Source organism: Gadus macrocephalus, chromosome 4, assembly GCF_031168955.1.
Source record: "Gadus macrocephalus chromosome 4, ASM3116895v1".
Classification (NCBI taxonomy): Eukaryota; Metazoa; Chordata; class Actinopteri; order Gadiformes; family Gadidae; genus Gadus; species Gadus macrocephalus.
This window is the reverse complement of record NC_082385.1, coordinates 21,341,634-21,366,316: the sequence shown is the minus strand read 5'-3', so window position 1 is coordinate 21,366,316 and position 24,683 is coordinate 21,341,634. Positions and strand designations below refer to the sequence as shown.

The following is a 24,683-nucleotide window of genomic DNA, read 5'->3' as shown; positions in this document are numbered from 1 at the left end:
CACGGTATTGCTGGATTTGTTGAGAATTTCTCAGGGTCATATGTATGCAGATTTTGCACTGCAGAAAAAGCTGACATCCAGACTCAAGAAGTTAGAAGCGGCGTCTTTCCTTTGAGAACCAAAGACATTCATGCCGATCATTTAAGAACAATTGAGGAAAATGGGTTGCCTAATTATTATGGTGTGAAATCGGAGTGTATTTTATCAAAGCACCTCTCCTATTTTGACGTTACCTCTGGGTTTCCTCCCGATATCGTGCATGATCTTTTCGAAGGTATTGTTCCTTTTGAACTTGCACTTTGCCTGAGTGTATTCATAAAAAAAAAGTATACCACATTACCTGCATTAAATGATGCAATATCATCTTTCAACTTTAAGTGGGCAGACAAAACTAATCGACCTCATCCTGTGCCTCTCAGTTTTGGGTCCAGAAAAACTGTTGGGGGAAATGCACATGAGAACTGGAGTCTAATCAGATTTTTGCCTTTGTTGATTGGGCGGAGAGTTCCCTGTGAAGAGCCCGCTTGGCAGATCTTAACAGACCTGAAGGACATTGTTGATCTGGTCGTCAGTCCCATTCAAACCCAGGACTCCATTGCATCTTGATTTTAAGATCTCTGAGCACAGAATTAGATTCCAAGAGGTTTTCCCAGACTGTCACCTTAAACCAAAACACAATTTCTTCGAGCATTACCCATATTTGATCCAACAGTTTGGTCCACTAGTTTCCCTATGGACGATGCGTTTTGAAGCAAAGCATAGCTTTTTTAAAAGAGTTGCCAGGAATATCAGGTGCTTCTAAAATGTGCTACTTTCCCTTTCAGAGAGACATCAGTATCAGATTGCCCATCATTTGCATGCATGTAGCTTTACCAGACCTCTATTGGAAGTGACAAATGTTTCCACTGTACACATCGATGTTCTTAACAAGGACATTTCAAATGCTCTGAGACAGATGTCTTCAGATATGGACACAGTGGGCATGGCCAAAAGCATGACATATGATGGACTAAACTACAAGTGTGGAATGATCTTGATCCAAGGCTCACTGGGAGGACTGCCAGAGTTTGGTGAAATCATCCAAATGGTGATACTGCAGGACAAGTTGATCTTCATTGTGAAGAAGCTCATTGGATGGTATATTGAACACTATAGAGCTTTTGATCTCAAACCATCCCCAGTCGAGAAAGTGGATCTTATTGAGCCACAAGAACTACATGATACATACCCACTGGCGGACTACAAAATTGGAGGGATGCGTCTTGTCACATTGAAAAGATATATCCATGTTTAAAGGATGAGCCCTCTCCATGTAATGTTGTTTTATTTTGTTCTCAATACATTTTATTTTTCATACCGAAAGCCAAATGTGGTCCACTTACAGAAGGTAAATTACAGGACATCAATTTTTTTTTTTTTTTTGATTAAAAAGGGATAGTTCAGTATTTTTTATTTGCCTCACACCTTATTGTGCTTTTGCTCTCCTTTCAGACTGCCATGGCTCATTCCACAACTGCCAGACTTAAAGTGATTTTGCAGTAGGGCCGAGATCGTTTATTGGCCTGTGGCATGTGCCACCGCGACCACTGACATACCATGGCATATGCCGTTCTGGAACGGTAACTGCCGTTCTGAAACGGTAACTGCCGTTCTGAAACGGTAACTACCGTTCTGAAACGGTAACTGCCGTCGCGACCACTGACATACCATGGCATATGCCGTTCTGGAACGGTAACTGCCGTTCTGGAACGGTAACTGCCGTTCTGAAACGGTAACTGCCGTTCTGAAACGGTAACTACCGTTCTGAAACGGTAATGCCATGGCATATGCCTTTCTGGAACGGTAACTACCGTTCTGAAACGGTAACTGCCGTTCAGGTGGAACGGTAACTGCAGTTCCCAACAATGGTATGTGACACCAGCATAACTCCTCCGTATAATTTCAAGACAGGTATTGCCATAAATGTAAAGGTATATATTTGGTATTTATTGACACAATATCACAACATAACGCCGTAAATAAAGGGATTTACACGTTTCTCTCGTCCGTGCTGTTGTTATGATATTTCCGATCTGTTTGTTGTTGCTTTTGTAATGACAGATGCTTTTGAAAACAGCCGGACTTGCTCCGGTGACGGTAGTTATAGCCTAGCCTTCTAGGTGGCCATAGAGCTATAGTCTATTGCTTTGTTCCAATATCCATACTATCCGCAGTCATTATACTTTATTTTAGTATGACTTCTTTTTTATATAGTTTGAGTACGTAGTGCGTTGCAATTAAGATCAGGGCGAAAGGAAGTGTAGTGAAAGGACCCGGATGGTATACTCAAACGGTCAAACCGATGAGTGTGGATTGATGTACACCTTTCGTGCTCCACGGCAGCGATCTAATAGCTACGTAGCTGAAGAGGCGGAGCCAGGCTGAGCCAACGTCGGCGCATTTTCTTTAATAGGTCCATGCATTTTCCACGTATCCTGCATTAATGGAGTCATTTTGTTGTTTTAATAGCTTTATAACTACTATGTGCAAAGAGTTCACCGTTCAAAGCGAGATGTTTATTGCGGTTGCGATCGTAGTTTCCGGTTAGTGCACCAGAGCCAGGTCCCTATAGGGGTGGCACTGTAGGCTATGGCTAGACAGTCATCCATTTTTCCACTCGTGTTTTATCAAGATGTTCTAGTAGCGTAGACTATAATAAAGCCTATACTGTATGACTGCTTCAGCTCATAACTATTCAATAGGCCAAATATTAAGTTTTGCATTTGTTGTTATTGGTGTTTAACCAAATAATTTAAGCAGGCCTATAGGTTCCTATCATTTAACCCTGATCCAGTGTCATAAACCTTTCTATATCGACATGATCCAGTGGTATCATGGCATACAGGCCACCGTTTTTCCGCTGGCATGCCACTCATGTAAAATGGTATTACCAGTTTCTACTGGCACCTACCGTTTTTCCGCTGGCATGCCACTCATGGAAAATGGTAATTACCAGTTTCTACTGGCACCTACCGTTTTTCCGCTGGCATGCCACTCATGGAAAATGGTAATTACCAGTTTCTACTGGCACCTACCGTTTTTCCGCTGGCATGCCACTCATGGAAAATGGTAATTACCAGTTTCTACTGGCACCTACCGTTTTTCCGATGGCATGCCACTCATGGAAAATGGTAATTACCAGTTTCTACTGGCACCTACCGTTTTTATAAGAATGATTGTGTAGCTGTGAATCATGAGTGGTATGTGTGTATGAACGGGCAAATACCACAGGAAAGGAATATCTACTGGCAAACGGTAGGTGCCAGTAGAAACTGGTAATTACCATTTTCCATGAGTGGCATGCCATCGGAAAAACGGTAGGTGCCAGTAGAAACTGGTAATTACCATTTTCCATGAGTGGCATGCCAGCGGAAAAACGGTAGGTGCCAGTAGAAACTGGTAATTACCATTTTCCATGAGTGGCATGCCAGCGGAAAAACGGTAGGTGCCAGTAGAAACTGGTAATACCATTTTACATGAGTGGCATGCCAGCGGAAAAACGGTAGGTGCCAGTAGAAACTGGTAATACCATTTTACATGAGTGGCATGCCAGCGGAAAAACGGTGGTTCCAGTAGGAAATGGAACTTCCGATTAACATAATTGGCTTGCCAGCGGAAAAACTTTTGGCCTGTATGCCATGATACCACTGGATCATGTCGATATAGAAAGGTTTATGACACTGGATCAGGGTTAAATGATAGGAACCTATAGGCCTGCTTAAATTATTTGGTTAAACACCAATAACAACAAATGCAAAACTTAATATTTGGCCTATTGAATAGTTATGAGCTGAAGCAGTCAAACAGTAGGCTTTATTATAGGCTACGCTACTAGAACATCTTGATAAAACACGAGTGGAAAAATGGATGACTGTCTAGCCATAGCCTACAGTGCCACCCCTAACGGAAACTACGATCGCAACCGCATTAAACATCTCGCTTTGAACGGTGAACACTTTACACATAGTAGTTATAAAGCTATTAAAACAACAAAATGACTCCATTAATGCAGGATACGTGGAAAATGCATGGACCTATTAAAGAAAATGCGCCGACGTTGGCTCAGCCTGGCTCCGCCTCTTCAGCTACGTAGCTAAGATCGCTGCCGTGGAGCACGAAAGGTGTACAATCCACGATTCCACACTCATCGGTTTGACCGTTTTGAGTATACCATCCGGGTCCTTTCACTACACTTCCTTTCGCCCTGATCTTAATTGCAACGCACTACGTACTCAAACTATATAAAAAAGAAGTCATACTAAAATAAAGTATAATGACTGCGGATAGTATGGATATTGGAACAAAGCAATAGACTATAGCTCTATGGCCACCTAGAAGGCTAGGCTATAACTACCGTCACCGGAGCAAGTCCGGCTGTTTTCAAAAGCATCTGTCATTACAAAAGCAACAACAAACAGATCGGAAATATCATAACAACAGCACGGACGAGAGAAACGTGTAAATCCCTTTATTTACGGCGTTATGTTGTGATATTGTGTCAATAAATACCAAATATATACCTTTACATTTATGGCAATACCTGTCTTGAAATTATACGGAGGAGTTATGCTGGTGTCACATACCATTGTTGGGAACTGCAGTTACCGTTCCACCTGAACGGCAGTTACCGTTTCAGAACGGTAGTTACCGTTCCAGAAAGGCATATGCCATGGCATTACCGTTTCAGAACGGTAGTTACCGTTTCAGAACGGCAGTTACCGTTCCAGAACGGCATATGCCATGGTATGTCAGTGGTCGCGACGGCAGTTACCGTTTCAGAACGGTAGTTACCGTTTCAGAATGGCAGTTACCGTTCCAGAACGGCATATGCCATGGTATGTCTGTGGTCGCGACGGCAGTTACCGTTTCAGAACGGCAGTTACCGTTCCAGAACGGCATATGCCATGGTATGTCAGTGGTCGCGGTGGCACATGCCACAGGCCATTAAACGATCTCGGCGTCTCTCTGATTTTGAGGGACAACAACATTGAAAAACTGACACTTCCCAATGGAATACCAGAGTCACTAGATGACCTTATCGGCACGATAAGGAGTACGTTCGGATTAAAGTGCAGCTTGAAACTGCAGTACATGGACCAAGATTTTGGCAATGACTTTTTCAATCTGAACTCTACTGCTGAACTCCAGGATTTGGGGACAATCAAGGTCATCCAGCAAACAACGTTGATCAGTGCCACTGCATCCTCTGCTTCTGTTTCATCCGAGTCGGATGACTGTGTTTCACTGGCATCAAACGACACTATACTGCTTTCATCCCCCGAGTCTCTGTCATCTCGAACCAAGCAGTGGCCAGAGGAATTTCCAATTCCTCAATTTTCCTACGACACGGAGTTGCAGTTAGTGAAAGGTAATTCTGAGTGCCAGGTTGGAAACAAGTTGTTTACCTTGAGCTCCCGAATAAAATCTGATATCTTGAATAGAGTAGTTGAAGAAATTTACCGATATAAGGCCTACCCGGAGGATGCACATTTCTGCACAGTTGCAGAGGCCTTAATCAAAAAGCACCCTTGTTTAAAAGAGCCTGGCTCATTCAATGGCTGCTACGGCTGGAAACAGCGACTGAAGTACAAAATGGGAAACTACCGGACTCAACTCAAAGTGCTGGGGTGTCCAGAGCTGTCAGTAAATTCCCTGAGATCGAAATCAACGATGGATGCTTTCCCTGCTAAAAAGGTGAAGAGGCCAAAACGAGCCGAAGCCAACTTCTATCCATCCTTCCCTACTGGAGAAACTCAGGACAGCATGGAAAAGGAGAGAATAGAACTTCTGACAGATGTCAAGATGAGGAACAATGAAAGGGTAATCACGGACAAAATGGCTTGCACGTTTGCCTACAGACGACAAGAGGTGGTCAACCAAGAACCCAGCATTCAAGACTTTAAAGACCGGTGGCCTGCCTTGTTCCATCAGAAAGAGGTATGGTAACAATGGAACTGAAATGACTCTTGAATTGAACATTGTTTATTGACAGAATTTACATATTCAGTTAAACTTTTCGTTGCATTGACATTTTGCCTGTTGTGTAATATGCAGGCTTCAGTGTTTACGTTGTTAAAACTGAGATTGTATGTGAGGTAATTTGCATTTCCTTTTTATTTATTCACTGTCATTTGTTTTAGATCAATGCAGAGTTCCTGAGGCTCATGGCTGTTCCTCTTGAGGATATGTTCTTCGCCCAGTTGGACATCCACTCAAGTCAGCTAATCAGAGTCATCCGTGCCAAAGGTGGATCAACACGCCAAAAGAATGCTGACATCATGGACATTTTGGACCAGGTACATCTAGAGCATCAAAAGTAACAAGTTTCCTTGGTTGCTTAGAGGGTGTCACGGTACCCCTATCTATTAAAGATGCATCATCCGGATTATCTTAGCTCCAGCACCGGTAGCTAAGGGGAGCAATAGCGTGCCTCCGCTGGCAGCAAAGAAGATTAACTAAAATAATCACTATACGCTCCTGTTTATTTACCAAGTTATGTTATGCTCGTTATTTCTGGCACGTGTTATTTTAGAACCAAATGCATACCAGTAGGAAACCGCATGGGATGTAAACAAGACGTCAGTGACTATAAGGAGCAGAAGAGAGGTTGCTGTGAAGATCCAGAACCGTTTAGATTTATACATTTTCAGTTAGTGGCCACAGTGCTCCTAGTGAAAAGAGTTTCAGAGATTTTGAAGATTAAATTAATCAAGATTTTATTGTCCTAGACTGAGGACATTCATCTTCGAAGGGAGTGTGTCCTGAAAGCCCTCATCATCTTCCTCGGCGAGGATGCAGATGACCTGATCAAGGAATATCGTGTACGTTTCTACAGCAATTTGCACTTCAGCTCATCTCATCATTTTTATCCTGTAAAACATAGACAATTTTGTCAACTATAATTACTGAAACCTGTTTGGATTGACTACATGTTGTATTTATAATATATGTAGTGATTCTTGCGTAGAGCTACTGGTGAAAAGGTCGGAGTCCTGCAAAACATCAAGACACAAAGTACTTGACCCTGTCATGATACCAGGCTTGGCCAATAATGAGATGTGTGGCTGAGCCTATAAAGGGCTCCAATCCATAAAGCACTATTCAGTGAAATGAAGTCAATGTGATTTTGCAGTTGTCTTTTAATGTGAGGCGTGAATAAAAGTGCAAAGTGATGACAGTGATGTTTTGTGTCATGTACTTCAGGACTCTGGACCAGAGGACATTCAAAGGGATCTGGAGCATCTCACTGTGGCAGTGTTTGTCATTCGAAAGGACGGGGAAGGACCGCAGGAGCCACCTGAAGACATAGGCATTGTCATCGAGGGCGTGAAGATGTTGCATGGACTGACTTCAGTTGCCTCAGCTTGTGCCCTGCTTCTAGGTTTGCTATATGCACTTAACCTTGCTTATCCCAAACCCCTTCGTTTTACTTTCGAAGTGCTCCAGAAAATCATCATGCACCTTGAGCAACACAAGATGTCCCCCAAAGTCCAAAATCTGTATGGCAGACTTCAAAGCTTGCAGTAATGACACGCATCACAATTGATTCCTTTTCTGGACCCAAAAATGGCCTAGGGAAGAACAATGTTAAAGGTAAATAAATCCGGTGTAAAGTGGATCTGGGATATGTTTAATATGATAACGAGATGGTATGTTCGTTTGGGAGAAAAAACGCATGTAGACGCATTCTTAAGTTGGCTGTTTTCAGCCGATTCCACCATCGGTAGAATCCACGCTATAAACTTGGAATCATGGGGGCATCGTCTCATGGTAAAAACAAAATCACTATTTTAAACCACTTAAAAGGCTAGAGGTAGCCCGACACTTCTTTGGTAGTATAATAAGGGTCTTAAAATATAAAACAAGGCACTGATAAGTTTGTAAGTGTACAGATTGTTTATTAAAAATGACATTTTATACACACAATACCATCAGTAGTTCATCCTTCGACGCCATTTTGTATTTAAGACTCGATAAGTATCTTGGCGAACATGGAGCATGCGTATTGTTCACGGATGTCACAAGCTCTGTGTTCGTCAATCGATCGTCAATCGACCTATCAAGTCTTAAATACAAAATGGCGTAGACGGGTGAACTACTGATGGTATTGTGTGTATAAAATGTCATTTTTAATAAACAATCTGTACACTTACAAAGTTATCAATGCCTCTTTTTATATTTTAAGACCCTTATTATACAACCAAAGAAGTGTCGGGCTACTTCTAGCCTTTTAAATAGCGATTTCGTTTTTAACATGAGACGATGCCCCCATGATTCCAAGTTTATAGGGTGGATTCTACCGATGGTAGAATCGGCTAAAAACAGCCAACTTAAGAATGCGTCTAGAGGCGCTATTTTGCTCCCAAACGGACATACCATCTCGTTATCATATTAAACATCCCAGATCCATTTTACACCACATTTATCCTTTAAGACATGGGGCCCGTGAAACTCAAGCCTCTTTGGGTTTTTTTGCCTTTGTGTTTAAAGAGACAAATATTCTTCAAACCACAAGATCATACACATTGATTTTGTTGCAGGTTTTTCGTAGAGGAGTTTTTTTCATTTTCTGTGGAAAGGTTACATTTTTGTTTCCATGTGTTTTCAAAATAACAAAAAATACGATCTGTTAATGCTTAGAGCTCAAATACCTTACTGAGGTGTTACTGTTAGTGTCATCCATCGTTATGCACACTGTTAGTCTGATTTAATTTAAGTGCCTTTCATATATACTTTTGTTTCTTTTTTTGGAAGTAAAAAAACAACCTGCAAGTCATTATATTGAGAAACTATCTTAATATGTTGGTTAAATATAAGGCAAGGCAAGGCAAGGCAACTTTATTTATATAGCACTTTTCATACACAAGGCAGACTCAAAGTGCTTCACATATAAACATTGTCATACAATAAAATAATAGATAAGTAAAAGAAAAACATATGCAAAGAAATGGGTAAAATAGAAAAAGGCATTTTAGTATTAAAATAGAAAATAGAGGCAAAGTTAAAAAAGCTTTTTAGAAAGTGCAATGTATTTAAGATTTTAGCAGAAGGCTATAGCAAACATAAAAGTCTTCAGTCTTGTTTTAAAGGTGCTCAGAGTTGGGGCAAGTCTTAAATCCTCTGGGAGTTTATTCCAGCTATTTGTTGCATAGTAACTAAATCCTGCTTTCCCATGTTTTGTGTTTACTCTGGGGATAATTAACAGATTGGTCTCAGAGGATCTTAGTGGTCTAGAAGGCTGATGTAGTGGAAGCATATCAGTTAAATATTTTGGGCCTAAACCATGTAGGGATTTATAGGTTAGCAACATGATTTTAAAATCAATTCTCTGACCTACAGGAAGCCAGTGTAACGATTTCAGAATTGGTGTAATATGATCAAATTTTTTGGTCTTTGTTAGAACTCTAGCAGCAGCATTCTGAACAAGCTGAAGCTTCCTCAGAGTTTGTTTTGGGAGACCTGTGAGGAGACCATTGCAGTAATCAAGCTTACTAGTGATAAAGGCATGTACAAGTTTTTGTAAGTCTTCGGTGGACATGAGCCCTCTAAGTCTTGCTACATTTTTAAGGTGATAATATGCAGATTTTGTAACTGATTTGATGTGACTGTCAAAATCTAAATCTGAATCCATGATAACCCCTAGATTTCTGGCTTTGATTGATGTTTTCAGGGACAGAGAGTGAAGGTGTTGGGTTACTTTAAGCCTTTCCGTTTTAGAACCAAATACAATTATCTCTGTTTTGTCCTCATTTAGTTGAAGGAAATTTCGGCACATCCATTCCTTCACTTGCTCAATGCACTGGCACAGCAGATCTATGGGCCGATAGTCATTTGGTGATAGCGATACATAGATTTGCGTGTCATCAGCATAGCAATGATGGTCAATATTGTTATTTTGCATGATTTGCCCTAGTGGGAGCATGTGGATGTTGAATAAAGAGGGTCCTAAGATCGAACCTTGTGGGACTCCACATGTCACGTTGGTTGATTCTGATACAAAGTCGCCAATGGAAACAAAGTAGTTCCTATTTTGTAGGTAGGACCTGAACCAATTTAAGACAGTGCCTGAAAGCCCCACCCAGTTTTCTAACCTTTCCAGAAGTAATGTATGGTCTACAGTGTCGAATGCAGCATTGAGGTCAAGTAGCATTAGTATTGAGGTTTTGCCAGAGTCTGTGTTAAGACGGCTGTGCAGGGGTCGAAATCCTGATTGGAAGGTGTCATAGCAACCAGTTGATGCCAGGAAGTGATTTAGTTGCTGGAGGACAACTTTCTCAATGATAACCATATTTGGACTTACTAGTTCAAATGTATTTTCAAAATATAGGATGAAATGTTGATAGTTGCGTTATAATAACTTGCAGGATTATTTTTTTGGTAGAGGTGTTCTATATGGTAAAGATTTTGCTTCCCCAAACTGTTATGCACTTTTTATGCATTAGTATTGTGATTGTTAAAATGCATGTTTGCATAATACTTTGGTGCCTACTTTGGACTTTATTTAGATGAATGGTTAAACATTTGTAGTGTATAGCTTTTTGCCTCACACTCAAACACTGGTAGTGAAGGGGAGCAGGTCAAAAGAATACTTTGCAATATCACTTATGCTCCTGTGTGCTTGTTGGGACTTGTTTGAGTTAAAGGACAATTCCGGTATTTAGCACATTGAGCCCCCTTTCTGGGTTGTCTAGGATGAAAGACAACCCAGAAAGGGGGCTCAATGTGCTAAGTATTGGAATTGTCCTTTAAGCTATCCTGGATGAGCGACATTTGTCGACTGCTATATAGAATAGAATAATAGAATAGAATAATCTTTATTGTCATTATACAAGATAACAAAATTTTGTATGGAGCAGTCCTCCTCCAGTTGCACAGTTCTATAAATAAAATAAATAAATAAATCAGTATCAGCAATATATAAATATATATATATACACACACACAAACATACATACATATATACATATATATATATATACACACACATATATATATACACATATATATATATACACACATAAATAAAATACGTATATAAATAAAATGTTTTAAAAAGTCCAAGTCCTGAAGTGCAATAGTGCAATCATGTGTGTATGAGATGAGATGGGGAGTATCAGTGTGGCAATAGAGTGGGAGTGGAGTTTAGCAGTGTCACAGCTCCATGATAGAAACTGTCCTGCAGTCTTGTAGTGCGGGCGGGCAGTGTCCTGTATCGTCTTCCTGAGGGCATGAGAGTGAAGAGGCAGTGTCCAGGGTTTGTGCTGTCTCTGAGGATGCCCATAACCCTCAGAGTACAGCGGGTCTGGTAGATGTCCTCCAGTCTGGGGAGCTGGGTGCCGGTGATCCTCTCAGCCGTCTTAATGATGCGCTGGAGAGCTTTCCTATCATCTGTGGTGCAGCCAGAGTACCATGCGGTGATGCAGTATTTGAGAACTGACTCGATGGCTGACCTGTAGAAGCTCACCAGCAGCTTTTGTGGGAGACATGCCCTCTTCAAGCACCTCAGGAAGTAAAGCCTTTGAAGTCCTTTCTTGGCCGTCGCGGTGGTGTTGGCGGTCCAAGTCAGGTCATGGCTGATGTTGACCCCGAGGTACCTGATGTTCTGCACAACCTCCACTGTCTGGCCGTCGATGGTGATGGGGTGATGGACAAAGGGCTTCGTCTTCCTCCTGAAGTCCAGGATCATCTCCTTTGTTTTTGCTGCGTTGAGGATCAGGTTGTTCTCTCTGCTCCAGCTCACCAGGTTCTCTACCTCTGTCCTGTAGGCAGCCTCGTTGTTGCTTGAGATCCTGCCTACCACCATGGTGTTGGCCTCGTGGGTGGGTTTGCAGTCGAGAGTGTAGAGGGAGAAGAGGAAGGGGCTCAACACACAACCCTGTGGTGCACCGATGTTCAGGGTGATGCTGGAGGAGACCTGTCTCCCCATTTGCACAGTCTGTGGTCGGCCGGTGAGGAAGTCCAGGACCCAGCTGCTCAGGTGTGTGTTGAGGCCCAGGTGGTCCAGCTTGGTGGCAAGTTTATGCGGGGGGATGGTATTGAAGGCGGAGCTATAGTCTATGAATAGCATCCGCACATAACTGTCACGCTGGTCAAGGTGTGTCAGGGTAGAGTGGAGGGCTAGTGACACTGCGTCCTCCGTCGACCTGTTTGCCCTGTAGGCAAATTGATGGTTGTCTAAGGAGGGGGGGATGCTGTTCTTCAAGTGCCCCAGTACCAGACGTTCAAAGCACTTCATCACCACTGGTGTCAGCGCCACTGGCCGATAGTCATTGAGGGACCTGATGGCTGATTGTTTTGGGACAGGGATGATTGTGGCTGTCTTGAGACATGTGGGGACGGAGGCCTGCAGCAGGGAGGTGTTAAACAGGTCCGTGAGCACCGCAGTCAGCTCCGCTGCACAGTGCTTCAGAACCCGCCCTGGTACTCCGTCAGGTCCAGTAGCTTTGTTGGGGTTGATGTGCTGCAGGGTCCGTCTCACGTCGTGGGGGCTCAGAGTCAGAACCTCATATGTACGCGCGTACATATACGCGCGTATGTGTACGCGCGTATGTGTACGCGCGTATATATACGCGCATATATATACGCGCGTATATATACGCGCCTCATACGCCCCTACAGCGAGTAAAATGTTGCTTGGTACGCATGATACGCGTGTACGCACCTCATACGCGCGTAAACCAATGCTTCCCTATGGAAAAATTGCCGATTTTATACGCGTGGTACGCAGGTAACGCGTTTGGTGTGGCCGTACCTTAAGTCTGAGTTCGTCGATCTTGTTGACAATGGACTGGGCGTTCGCTATGAACAGGCTGGGCAAAGCTGGTCTATCCGGTGAGCTCCTTAGTCTAGCTTGGATGCCTTTTACAGTCCCCTAATAACTAGGTATTTACCCGGTACATACATGGTAAATCATAGTGTATTACTGGGTAATTACCACTGGTAATAAGAAGGTAAATACAGAGGTAGTTACCCGGCAAATACATGGTAAATCATATTGTATTACTGGGTAATTACCACTGGTAATAAGAAGGTAAATACAGAGGAATTATCCGGTAAATTATAGTGTATTACTGTGTACTTACCACTGGTAATAAGAAGGTAAATACAGAGGAATTACAGCTGTACTAAGTAAAACCTCCACTATTACCCATCAACTCAACTAAGTAGCGTGTAGTTGTAACTGTTTTAGGTTGGTAATAACTCCGATATTGTGTACTTCCTAGGAAATTAGGCAACCAATTCTTAGAAACACCTATTATCCAAGGTTTATGTTGTTAACAGCCCAAGGTTAATGATGTACTATCTAGAAATTAGCATAGTACTTTCCAATAAAATACTTTTTCTTAGTTATTATTCGTAGCTACACCCATTTCCCATTTAGAAAGGGTTTATTCGATTTACCACTATGGAATTACTTACCTGGTAACAACCTCTGCAGGAACAGTTTTCCTCTAGTATTATGGTACATCTTCTTAAATACTGGGTACAAAGCCGTTTGTTTCCATGGTATTACCAGGTTCTTACCATATAATTTATAATAGATACATTCCATTATCCATGTAGTCAACACAAACTTGTACCATGTACGTTCTGCGACGTTACCAAGTGAAACACACCAATTTACCCAGTAATTAAGCTGAAACTGTACTGTAAAAGGAAGCATCATTTATTTCCATGGTATTACCAGGTTCTTACCATATAATTTGTAATACATTATTCCCTTTTCCATGCAGTCAACACAAAGTTGTACCATGTACGTTCTGCGACGTTACCAAGTAAAACACGACAATTTACCCAGTAATTAAGCTGAAACTGTACTGTAAAAGGAAGCCTAGTTTGTTTCCATGGTATTACCAGGTTCTTACCATATAATTTGTAATACATTATTCCCTTTTCCATGCAGTCAACACAAACTTGTACCATGTACGTTCTGCGACGTTACCAAGTAAAACACGACAATTTACCTACTAAGTAAGCTGAAACTGTACTGTAAAAGGAAGCCTTGTTTGTTTCCATGGTATTACCAGGCTCTTACCATATAAGTTGTAACTGGTTATTCCCTTTTCCATGCAATCAACACAAACCATTTTTGTGTGCAATCAACACAACATTTCTAGAACATGTAGAACTCAAAGATTATTTTGTTTATCATTTAAGAAAGGATGCTGGTCCTCTGGCCATTGTGTTTGGTCATATTGAAAAGAGAAAAAGGCATAGCCATAAATACAGTTAATAGGATGGGAGGGGACAGGCTGTTAGCTCCGGTTAGTCCTTTAGCATCGAGCTAGCGGAGTCATTCAAATAACTCGGACATGTTGTTTAAAACCTATAACACCCAATTTATTAAAATATCCGGATTTAATCGGGCTCTCTCCCATAAGTACAGTTAATAGGACGGGAAGAGACAGGCTCTGTTAGCCCCGGTTAGCGCGATGCTAAAGAGCAGCTCTACCGGAGCATGCCACCTCAACAGGTGCAAGTTAGCCTCCGGTTTGATATTCGCCGGATATTCGGTTTACCACCCAATCGGATTCATCAACATAAGTGCAATACATTACGGGCTTAGTATGTTGAGGACGGTTTAGGACACCGTATCGCGAAAAATCACAAACACATGTTGGCGCCATCAATGTCTGTGCAACAACGTAATTTACGTTCTTGCACAGAGGACCAGCATCCTTTCTTAACTGATAAACAAAATAATCTTTGAGTTCTACATGTTCTAGAAATGTTCATTAATTGACAGTCCTAATGTTTATTTTCTTGTCTTCTGATTCTTTATTACAGTATGGAAGGGGAGATTTGGAGGTACCTGGTCAGGTCTTGGTCAGCCTTCAAATCCCAGATGTGGAGACTGCAGGGATACCTCACAGAGAAGACACTAAAGAGTCATCTATCATTCATCGAGTGGACTCATTGGTTTGCGAATGACCACAAAGATGCTCCCATAGGCAGATTGCTGCATGGCATTCACCACTCATTCAAATTGTAGAGGTTGAAGCAGTCTTCCTTGTGGTCACTTGCCATAACACCAGTGGTGTCAAAAGTACACACATTCGTTACTTAAGTAAAAGTATGGATACTGGATTTTAAAAAGACTCTGGTAAAAGTAAAAGTATCAACTTAACCGCTTTACTTAAGTAAAAGTAGAAAAGTACAGGCTCTAAAATCTACTTAAAGTATAAAAGTAAAAAGTAACCGTAATATATATATATTTTTTAAACATTTAAAGCTAAACTAATGGACCTCATATAATTGACACGACTGTAAGAAATAGCTTAATTGAAAGCTGATTAGTGCTACATGGAGCCCAAGACATGGTAAAAAAATGACATACAAAAAATATAATAATAATGTCAAGGACCACAAACTCGAAGAGCATGTTTTTCTCAAATTTTATTGGAATTCAAAAACCTCACAACTGAGGTAGTAATATTCATGACATACCCTGGCCTGCAAAACTACCAGGACATTATTTTAGGAGCAACAGACTGTAGAGAACTTGAGTGCCTGTGGAGGAGATAAATAGACTGCGAAGTGCGTATCAGTCTGTGTGGAGTAAGAAAGAGAGTGTGTGTGTGTGTGTGTGTGTGTGTGAGAGAAAGAAAGAAAGAGTGTGTGTGTGAGAGAAAGAAAGAGAGTGTGTGTGAGGGAGGGATGCTTGTCCATAATCCCTTTCAAAAACTGGGTAGTAAAACTGGAGATAAACTATTGAACTTCCAACACCATTGGTGTCACAGGAGCATTTCGGTCAGTGTGTGAGACAGTGTACGTCAGTAGTTTGTGTAGGACAGAGAGTACAATGGCATACCCTATACAATCACCAGAATCTTCTGTTTAGCCTCAAAATAAGCTGATTTTCAAAGTTCTTGGAACCAATACGTGCCCTTTTTGGTCTGAAGATCAGTCCCGCTGCACTAAACAGTCTCTCGCAGGCTGCTGAGGCTGGGAGTGCGGTGTTAAGCCTCAATGAAAGGTTGCATACTGCCGGGAAAGACTTCAGTATCTCAACTGTATCACCTTGGCATCCAAGGTAAATCTCAAGCTGTTTGGCATTTTCTTGGGAACTGGTCTGTTTGATTGCAGAAAAGAAATCATCCTCCTCTGAAGAATGGGAGCTCTCTCCTTGATTCTCCACAACTTGGTCTTTCAAGTGACTTTTGATATAGTCAAGGCCTATGGAATAGAAAAACAAAAATAGGACCAAATTGGACCATGGACCTGGATTAAAACATTGAAATTACAACACTGAAAGATGGCATTATGATTTTTATCAACTTTATATGGCTTACAAATAAAGATTGCTTTTGATTTCCTACGTAATTTCTTATGGTGCATTACGCTTCCAACGCTTTGAGTAGGCGTGGTGTAGGGTGTGGAAATAGCATAAGAGACTTGACTAGTGAGCTAGTTAGCAGGATAGACAGTTAGTATGCTATCTAGTCACTTGTCTTTATATAACATAACAGGAAAACAACAAGCCCAAACACCACAGTCCTGCAATTTTTCAAGGATTAAACTTTTTCTGCTGGTTTCGCTTAAAACGGTGGTCTATGTCACAATGGATTGTCTCCTGTTGAAATGCATGGGAATTAGAATTACGCTTCGCTGCTACGCTGTCATTGGTTTGCACTGTTAGTATGTTAGAGATACTTCAAAGCAGGAATATCCTCTATTAGCTTCTATCAAAAAGCAAACAGTGCAACACTTACCAAGTATTAGGATGCATTCATCACTGGTCCAGCTAGTCTTGAATTTTGGGACTAGGATTGCTGCAGCAATCAGCTCTGGATCGGTAAGGATCTGTCCGAACCGTTTTTCAATGCCTGCTAGGAGTGCATCAATCAAGGGCCCACAGAACTTTGAGGAAATGCAAAAGTGCTGGAGCTTAGCCTTGAGAAGCGTTATTGTAGGGACCAACCACCCCATATGCACATTGGTCTCTCCTTGAAGAACATCAAGGGCCTTTGCGACCGGTCTCATCGTCTTTGCATATTCTGTCAGAAATGCAATCTCGACAGGAGTGAACCTATTAAAACAACAAATAATAGACACAACATTTCATATTAATTTCATTGAACACCTTCAATTCAATAACAAACCAATTTTAAAATGCTAATCATCTGTGCAGAGGGGTAGTTAATAGATTGTATATAGTGTTTAATAGCTTTTCAATTGAAAGTGAAAAATATATAATTCAGCTTTAAAAATGTAAATGCAGGCAGGTACATACATGGGGATCTTAAGTGCACAGCAAACAGCTGTGATGGCTCCTTCTCCTTGTTCTCTTGCAATTCTCACAATCCTTTCCACTGCTAAGAAAAGTGAATTCCATCTTGTAGCGTTAGGCCTCAAAAGCTGGAGTTTGCAATTTTCTTCAATGATCTCAGCTGCTGTGGTGGATCTGGCGCTCTTATTCCAAAGGCTCCAGCACTTTGAAAACGTTGAACGTGAGACCCGCTTGTACACCGTGCTGACATTTGCCTCCTCAACATCAACAGTTGACACCAGGTTCAGAAGGTGGCAGGCGCAACGATGGTGTTTTGGAAGCTGATACTCCAGGCAGTCATCTTCATCTAATATGGCTCCAGCTTCAACAAACTCCACGCTATCCTGGTCTTCATTATTCTCATCTTCACCACCATCATCATCTTCTTCACCACTCGCTGCTGTAGGTGCTGGATTGTTGATGTTTTCGTTGGTTTGACCATACAATCTAAAAGCTTTTAAAAAATTTGAGCCGTTGTCAGTTGTGGTGCGGGTAATCTTGTCACGGATGTTAAACTCAGTGTGGATCTCATTCAGAGCACTGGCAAGGGCAGAAAAAGAATGTGACCCTTTCAGCTGTTTGCAGGCCAGGGCAGCGCAACATCTCTTCATAGTTTGGGGGTCTATCCAATGGGCTGTGACACCAAGGAATCCACGCCTGTATGCTGTCCAGCAGTCAGTGGTAGTTGCAATGAACTCAATTCCACTTAGAGAAGTTTTCAAATTGATTTTCATTTCAAGAGCAACTTTCTCTACTTTGTTGACAACAGTGTTGCGTGACATCACATTGATGTTGGGCTGAAGATGATGAACCAGATCTACGAAACCCTGTTGTTCAACCAGATTAGGTGGGTGCAGGCCTTGGATGATAAAATGAAGGACTTCTTTATCAACACTGGCCTGGGACACTCTTCTGGTCTCCCATAACTTTGCCTGTTTTGGTGGTGGGCCTTCATCTGCTGCTGCATCTGCTCCTGGCTTTCTTTTCTGGGCATTTGCAGTAAGGGTCTTATATCTCCCGAGATGATTAGGGTGTTTTCTCTGTGAAAATAGGCATATTTAGGGTGAGGGTTATCCCTAACCCTGGTTTTACAATTCAGGATGTCTGCATTGCCTGGGGAGAGTTTAGAGTCTACACTCTCCCAAGGCAATGCAGACATCCTTATCTTTTTTTTTTTAGTTTGGTAGCGAAATACAGTTTCTGTGGTGTTTTATTTGGCATTTTGTAAATCCATTGATTTCGGTTGGGAGACTCATTGCTCATTGCAAGGGAGGTTGGTTGTAGTCTTTTCGCTCGGTTCTAGCCCTACTGTCGATACGGCGAACCGAGCGAAAAGACTACAACCAAACATAAACACGTCCGGTTCCGGTTTACGTTTCAATAGGATTTACGGAACGCCAAATAAAACACAACATAAACTGTATTTCGCTACGATACTTGATGATATTGTTAATACCGGAATTGTCCTCTAAACATGCGCTGATCACGTCAACGCACAACTTTTTTTTTTATCAGCCGATCCGCGGATCACTTGCGTCCCGAACCGTGAGGGTTGATCCGTACGGATCACGGGAAACCCGTGAACCGTTGCACCACTACTAGTCAAGCTGTAGCAAGCATTTTAAATCGACCATTATTATAATATAATAATAATACAGAGCTTACCTCTATATGTTTTTTGAGATTAGACGGAGAGTTCTTGAAAGCTGAAAGTACATGGTTCTTTGGTTGGCAAAGTTTGCAGCGCATGCACCATGAGTCGTTTTTGCTTCCCACAATTTCAAACACCTCTTCAAGATAGGGCCAGGGATGTGGAAGCGTTTGATGTCCTCCTCTGTCTTCAGAGCCTTCAGCCATCTCGCAGTGACAGTTGCCAACAGTATATCTTTGACACTGACCGGCTTTGCCGCGCTTTGCATATTTAAGTTAGCCTCTTGTTTTGCGTCATACGCAGAGAAGCCAATGAGTGTTATGGGTTTCTATGCTTCATCCAATTACGCTCGAAATCAGTATATTTGAATGGCGCACATTTGAAACTTTTGAAACAAAACCGTAACCAAGAGTAACGAGAATGTTTTAAAAATGTAAGGAGTAGAAAGTACAGATAATTGTGTTAAAATGTAAGGAGTAAAAGTAAAAAGTTGTCAGAAAAAAAAATACTCGAGTAAAGTAAAGATACCTAAAATTTCTACTTAAGTACAGTAACAAAGTATTTGTACTTCGTTACTTGACACCACTGCATAACACTGTCATGTGTTTTATGAAAACACCATCAGTAACATTCAAATTGAGTTGATGTGGACGGCTCTTTTTTTTGTCAGATTTCTTCAGTGTTCAGTGCCTGTTTGTGAGATATGCATTGTTTGAAAGATAAGCTTTTGATTTTGTTTAATTTTAATATGCCTTTCATCAACAGTGGTTTGGGGTTTTATAACAACAATTAAAGTGCTTAACTACTGGTGAACGATGTTGCAGAACATATATGGTTTGTGTTGATTGCATGGAAAAGGGAATAACCAGTTACAACTTATATGGTAAGAGCCTGGTAATACCATGGAAACAAACGAGGCTTCCTTTTACAGTAGTTTCAGCTTACTTAGTTGGTAAATTTTCGTGTTTTACTTGGTAACGTCGCAGAACGTACATGGTACAAGTTTGTGTTGACTGCATGGAAAAGGGAATAATGTATTACAAATTATATGGTAAGAACCTGGTAATACCATGGAAACAAACGAGGCTTCCTTTTACAGTACAGTTTCAGCTTAATTACTGCGTAAATTGTCGTGTTTTACTTGGTAACGTCGCAGAACGTACATGGTACAAGTTTGTGTTGACTGCATGGAAAAGGGAATAATGTATTACAAATTATGTGGTAAGAACCTGGTAATACCATGGAAACAAACGAGGCTTCCTTTTACAGTAGTTTCAGCTTAATTACTGGGTAAATTGTCGTGTTTTACTTGGTAACGTCGCAGAACGTACATGGTACAAGTTTGTGTTGACTGCATGGAAAAGGGAATAATGTATTACAAATTATATGGTAAGAACCTGGTAATACCATGGAAACAAACGAGGCTTCCTTTTACAGTACAGTTTCAGCTTAATTACTGGGTAAATTGTCGTGTTTTACTTGGTAACGTTGCAGAACGTACATGGTACAAGTTTGTGTTGACTGCATGGAAAAGGGAATAATGTATTACAAATTATATGGTAAGAACCTGGTAATACCATGGAAACAAACTAGGCTTCCTTTTACAGTACAGTTTCAACTTAATTACTGGGTAAATTGTCGTGTTTTACTTGGTAACGTCGCAGAACGTACATGGTACAAGTTTGTGTTGACTGCATGGAAAAGGGAATAATGTATTACAAATTATATGGTAAGAACCTGGTAATACCATGGAAACAAACTAGGCTTCCTTTTACAGTACAGTTTCAGCTTAATTACTGGGTAAATTGTCGTGTTTTACTTGGTAACGTCTCAGAACGTACATGGTACAAGTTTGTGTTGACTGCATGGAAAAGGGAATAATGTATTACAAATTATATGGTAAGAACCTGGTAATACCATGGAAATAAACGATGCTTCCTTTTACAGTACAGTTTCAGCTTAATTACTGGGTAAATTGGTGCGTTTTACTTGGTAACGTCGCAGAACGTACATGGTACAAGTTTGTGTTGACTACATGGATAATGGAATGTATCTATTATAAATTATATGGTAAGAACCTGGTAATACCATGGAAACAAACGGCTTTGTACCCAGTATTTAAGAAGATGTACCATAATACTAGAGGAAAACTGTTCCTGCAGAGGTTGTTACCAGGTAAGTAATTCCATAGTGGTAAATCGAATAAACCCTTTCTAAATGGGAAATGGGTGTAGCTACGAATAATAACTAAGAAAAAGTATTTTATTGGAAAGTACTATGCTAATTTCTAGATAGTACATCATTAACCTTGGGCTGTTAACCTTGGATAATAGGTGTTTCTAAGAATTGGTTGCCTAATTTCCTAAGAAGTACACAATATCGGAGTTATTACCAACCTAAAACAGTTACAACTACACGCTACTTAGTTGAGTTGATGGGTAATAGTGGAGGTTTTACTTAGTACAGCTGTAATTCCTCTGTATTTACCTTCTTATTACCAGTGGTAATTACACAGTAATACACTATAATTTACCGGATAATTCCTCTGTATTTACCTTCTTATTACCAGTGGTAATTACCCAGTAATACAATATGATTTACCATGTATTTGCCGGGTAACTACCTCTGTATTTACCTTCTTATTACCAGTGGTAATTACCTTTAATACACTATGATTTACCATGTATGTACCGGGTAAATACCTAGTTATTAGGGGACTGTAAAAGGAAGGGTTACCTTTTCGGATACAGTGTAGTCATGGCCACTAAAGTGAGGAAAGATGATCTAGCATGTCTTGCTTTTTTACGTACACGTATTCCTTCCTGAGATGACAGAGGTATTTGGAACGGTTTTAACACCTAAATGTCACTTTCTTATACATTATCCTCGACTTATGTTATTGTACGGTCCTCTTTGGTGAATGAGATTCGAAGGCAAACATCAGTATTTAAAGAATTTGACTAATAACGTCACCAGCTCAAACAATGCTGGGAATATTCCCCCATCAATGTATTGGGTGATTTTGAAAAAGTGTCTGGTAGAAGTGTGAGAACACCATTTTTGTGTCTTCCTATTGATCTTCAGACTTCTCTAAAAGTAAATCTGAACTTCAGAGATTTAGAATTGGAAGGCAAAGCAATTCAGTGCGTCTCCGAAATGATTGTAAACAATGTCAAGTATGCTGTTAGAGATGTGTTCACATTAGACCTTTTGCATATCGAAAAAATCCCTGTGTTTGGGCAGATCAAATACATTCTTAACATTGGTACTATGTGAGTGCTTTGCAGTAAAATGTTGATTCCATTGTCCTTTGACTCGCATTTCCATGCATATCATGTAAAAGTAGACAGTGAGTGGATTTTGCTCAAACCTGGAGATGAGCTTGACCACGCATCACTTGACACGTATACTGTTGATGATAATTTGTATGTTGGATTGAGACATTTTGTTTAAATGCTTGGAATGTTTTTGGCAAGGGTAGATGCCTGGAGTGGTGTGTGTGGTGCAAGTGTTGCTAGATCATTCCCCCCCCCCCCCCCCCCTTTACACCTGCCTTAAAGGGGACATATTATACCACCAGGTGTGAGTGTCATTAGCAGTTGTAAGCCGTTTTGAAAATCTTTGTCTTCTGACATCGCTAGTGGGCTTGTCCACCTACACTGGAAAAAGGTTTTTAAGCCGTACTTCATCTGATTATTATTTTGTAATTCAATTCAAATAAACTTTTTGTTTTATTTTTAAAATAAACTTTTTTTTATTTCAAAATACTGTGAAATATAGATATTTTTAATTAGGAGTACAATTAAGAAATATCAATTTTGACAAATGTAAAATTTTAAGGTTGTGTATTCAACTGATTAATAATTTTGTCATTCAATCCAAATAAACATTTTTTGTTTTCTTCCTAAAACACTGTTATATTTGATTAGGAGCTCAATTTAGAAATATTTGCGTAACAGCCTCTTGCGAAAGATGTTTTTACGCTCGCTCGAATTTAATTTTGGCACTATGGGGGAGGGAACCAAGGCAGGGCGGGCTTTCCTCTGATTGGCCGTTTCTGAAGCGCGATATTTGATTGACAGCCCTCCTCAGCCTTCCTCTCATTCAATTCTGAATTGTACAGTAAATGGCTGAAACGATAGTTACGTATTGTAACTCTAGATTCTATGAGTATAGGCGCAGCCTTTTAAGGCTATCGCTATTGGGTTATCCCTAGGCGTGAGCTGTAGCACTGAAAAATGTGTAATCCCCGACCACCAACAGCGTGGGCCTCAATTACGTCCCCGTGCGGCGTGCCTCAACGACGTCCGCATTTCGCAGATATAGTCGGGCGCCGGTAGACGTTCTGCTCCCAATAAACAGCTTTTCTTCAGCTATTTAAAGGACAATGAGGCCGACACTTAAAAGGCTGCGCCTATACTCATAGAATCTGGAGTTACAATACGTAACTATCGTTTCAGCCATTTACTGTACAATTCAGAATTGAATAAGGAGGGCTGAGGAGGGCTGTCAATCAAATATCGTGCTTCAGAAACGGCCAATCATAGGAAAGCCCGCCCTGCCTTGGTTCCCTCCCCCATAGTGCCAAAATTAAATTCGAGCGAGCGTAAAAACATCTTTCGCGAGAGGCTGTTACGCGCGAGAGGCTGTTTTGCGCGCGCTGAGGTAATTTGCGCGCGCGAGAGGCTGTTTTGCGCGAGCAGAGGTAATTTGCGCGCGCACAGAGATCATTTGCACGCTCGCAGTTAATATCTACGCGTGTGGAATAATATAATACGCCCGAATGCATCTTTTATCACATTAGTGAATTATGGCACTAATGTGTCACCATATGAAAGCACTATCGCTATTTCCTCTTCACAACGAGCACCGGGTGCCTGCGCGGCCCCTCCCCCGTCTCAACGCACTTACAGGCAGCTCAGTCCTCGATGTAAAAAGCAAACTCAGGAACCGGATGTCCTTGCAGACCTTAAACTCCATCCTATACATCCGATATGGATTAAAGCTGTCAGGTGATGCTTGCTTTGAGCACCAGCTGCCTGATCATGTTTTGAAGCTTTTTGGAACATCAGCTTATTTCTGATAGATATTTCTTAAATGAGAAACAATTGTTTGATTCGATTTTTATCTTTTAAATTGGATAAAACAAATTATATCGGATGCATATTATGACTTAAATGAGAAACAATTGTTTGATACAATTTTAATCTTTTTGATTGGATAAAACAAATTATTTCTGATAGATATTTCTTAAATGAGAAACAATTGTTGGAGTGAATCAATATTTTTTTGTTTAGGATTTAACATACGATTTAAATTTATTAACTTCATTCAAAGAATAGAATTATACTTGGTGCCAAGTTGTATTATTTTGTTTTTATGAACATAGGAAATATTGTTTGAGGCAAGCTATGTATTTGTCATTGGCTCATGTTATATAACATAGATGTGAACCATTACCCTAGATTTTTTTAATTGGTTCAACAGAAGGCTTTTTCCAGTGTAGATATGTGCTGGATAGATGAGCAACGTTTGCTTCAGTCCACTGGGTAGGCTGGTAGACTGATCTATCCAGCACACATCTTGGTGGACATGCCCATTAGTGATGTCAGAAGATGCAGATTTTCCCAACGGCTTGTAACTGCTAATCACACTCACACCTGGTGGTATAATATGTCATCTTTACACATAAGTCTCCTGTCTCCCGAAATGTGTTTTCAACTT

At 40.9% G+C, this 24,683-nt stretch overlaps 1 protein-coding gene and 1 long non-coding RNA gene across 2 annotated transcripts; one reads left to right on the top strand and one right to left on the bottom strand.

Moving 5' to 3' along the window:
* Positions 1-4,492: 4,492 nt before the first annotated feature.
* On the bottom strand, positions 4,493-5,638 carry LOC132455163 (uncharacterized). The gene is made up of 2 exons (XR_009525109.1): positions 5,500-5,638; positions 4,493-5,378 (listed from the first exon to the last, which is right to left on the bottom strand). It is a non-coding gene; the product is annotated as an uncharacterized LOC132455163 (long non-coding RNA).
* LOC132455150 (uncharacterized) lies at positions 5,131-8,075 on the top strand. The gene is made up of 4 exons (XM_060048897.1): positions 5,131-5,976; positions 6,180-6,335; positions 6,768-6,860; positions 7,243-8,075. The coding sequence occupies exons 1-4, from the start codon at positions 5,131-5,133 to the stop codon at positions 7,564-7,566; spliced, it is 1,419 nt and encodes a 472-aa protein (XP_059904880.1). The 3' UTR covers positions 7,567-8,075.
* Positions 8,076-24,683: the final 16,608 nt, after the last annotated feature.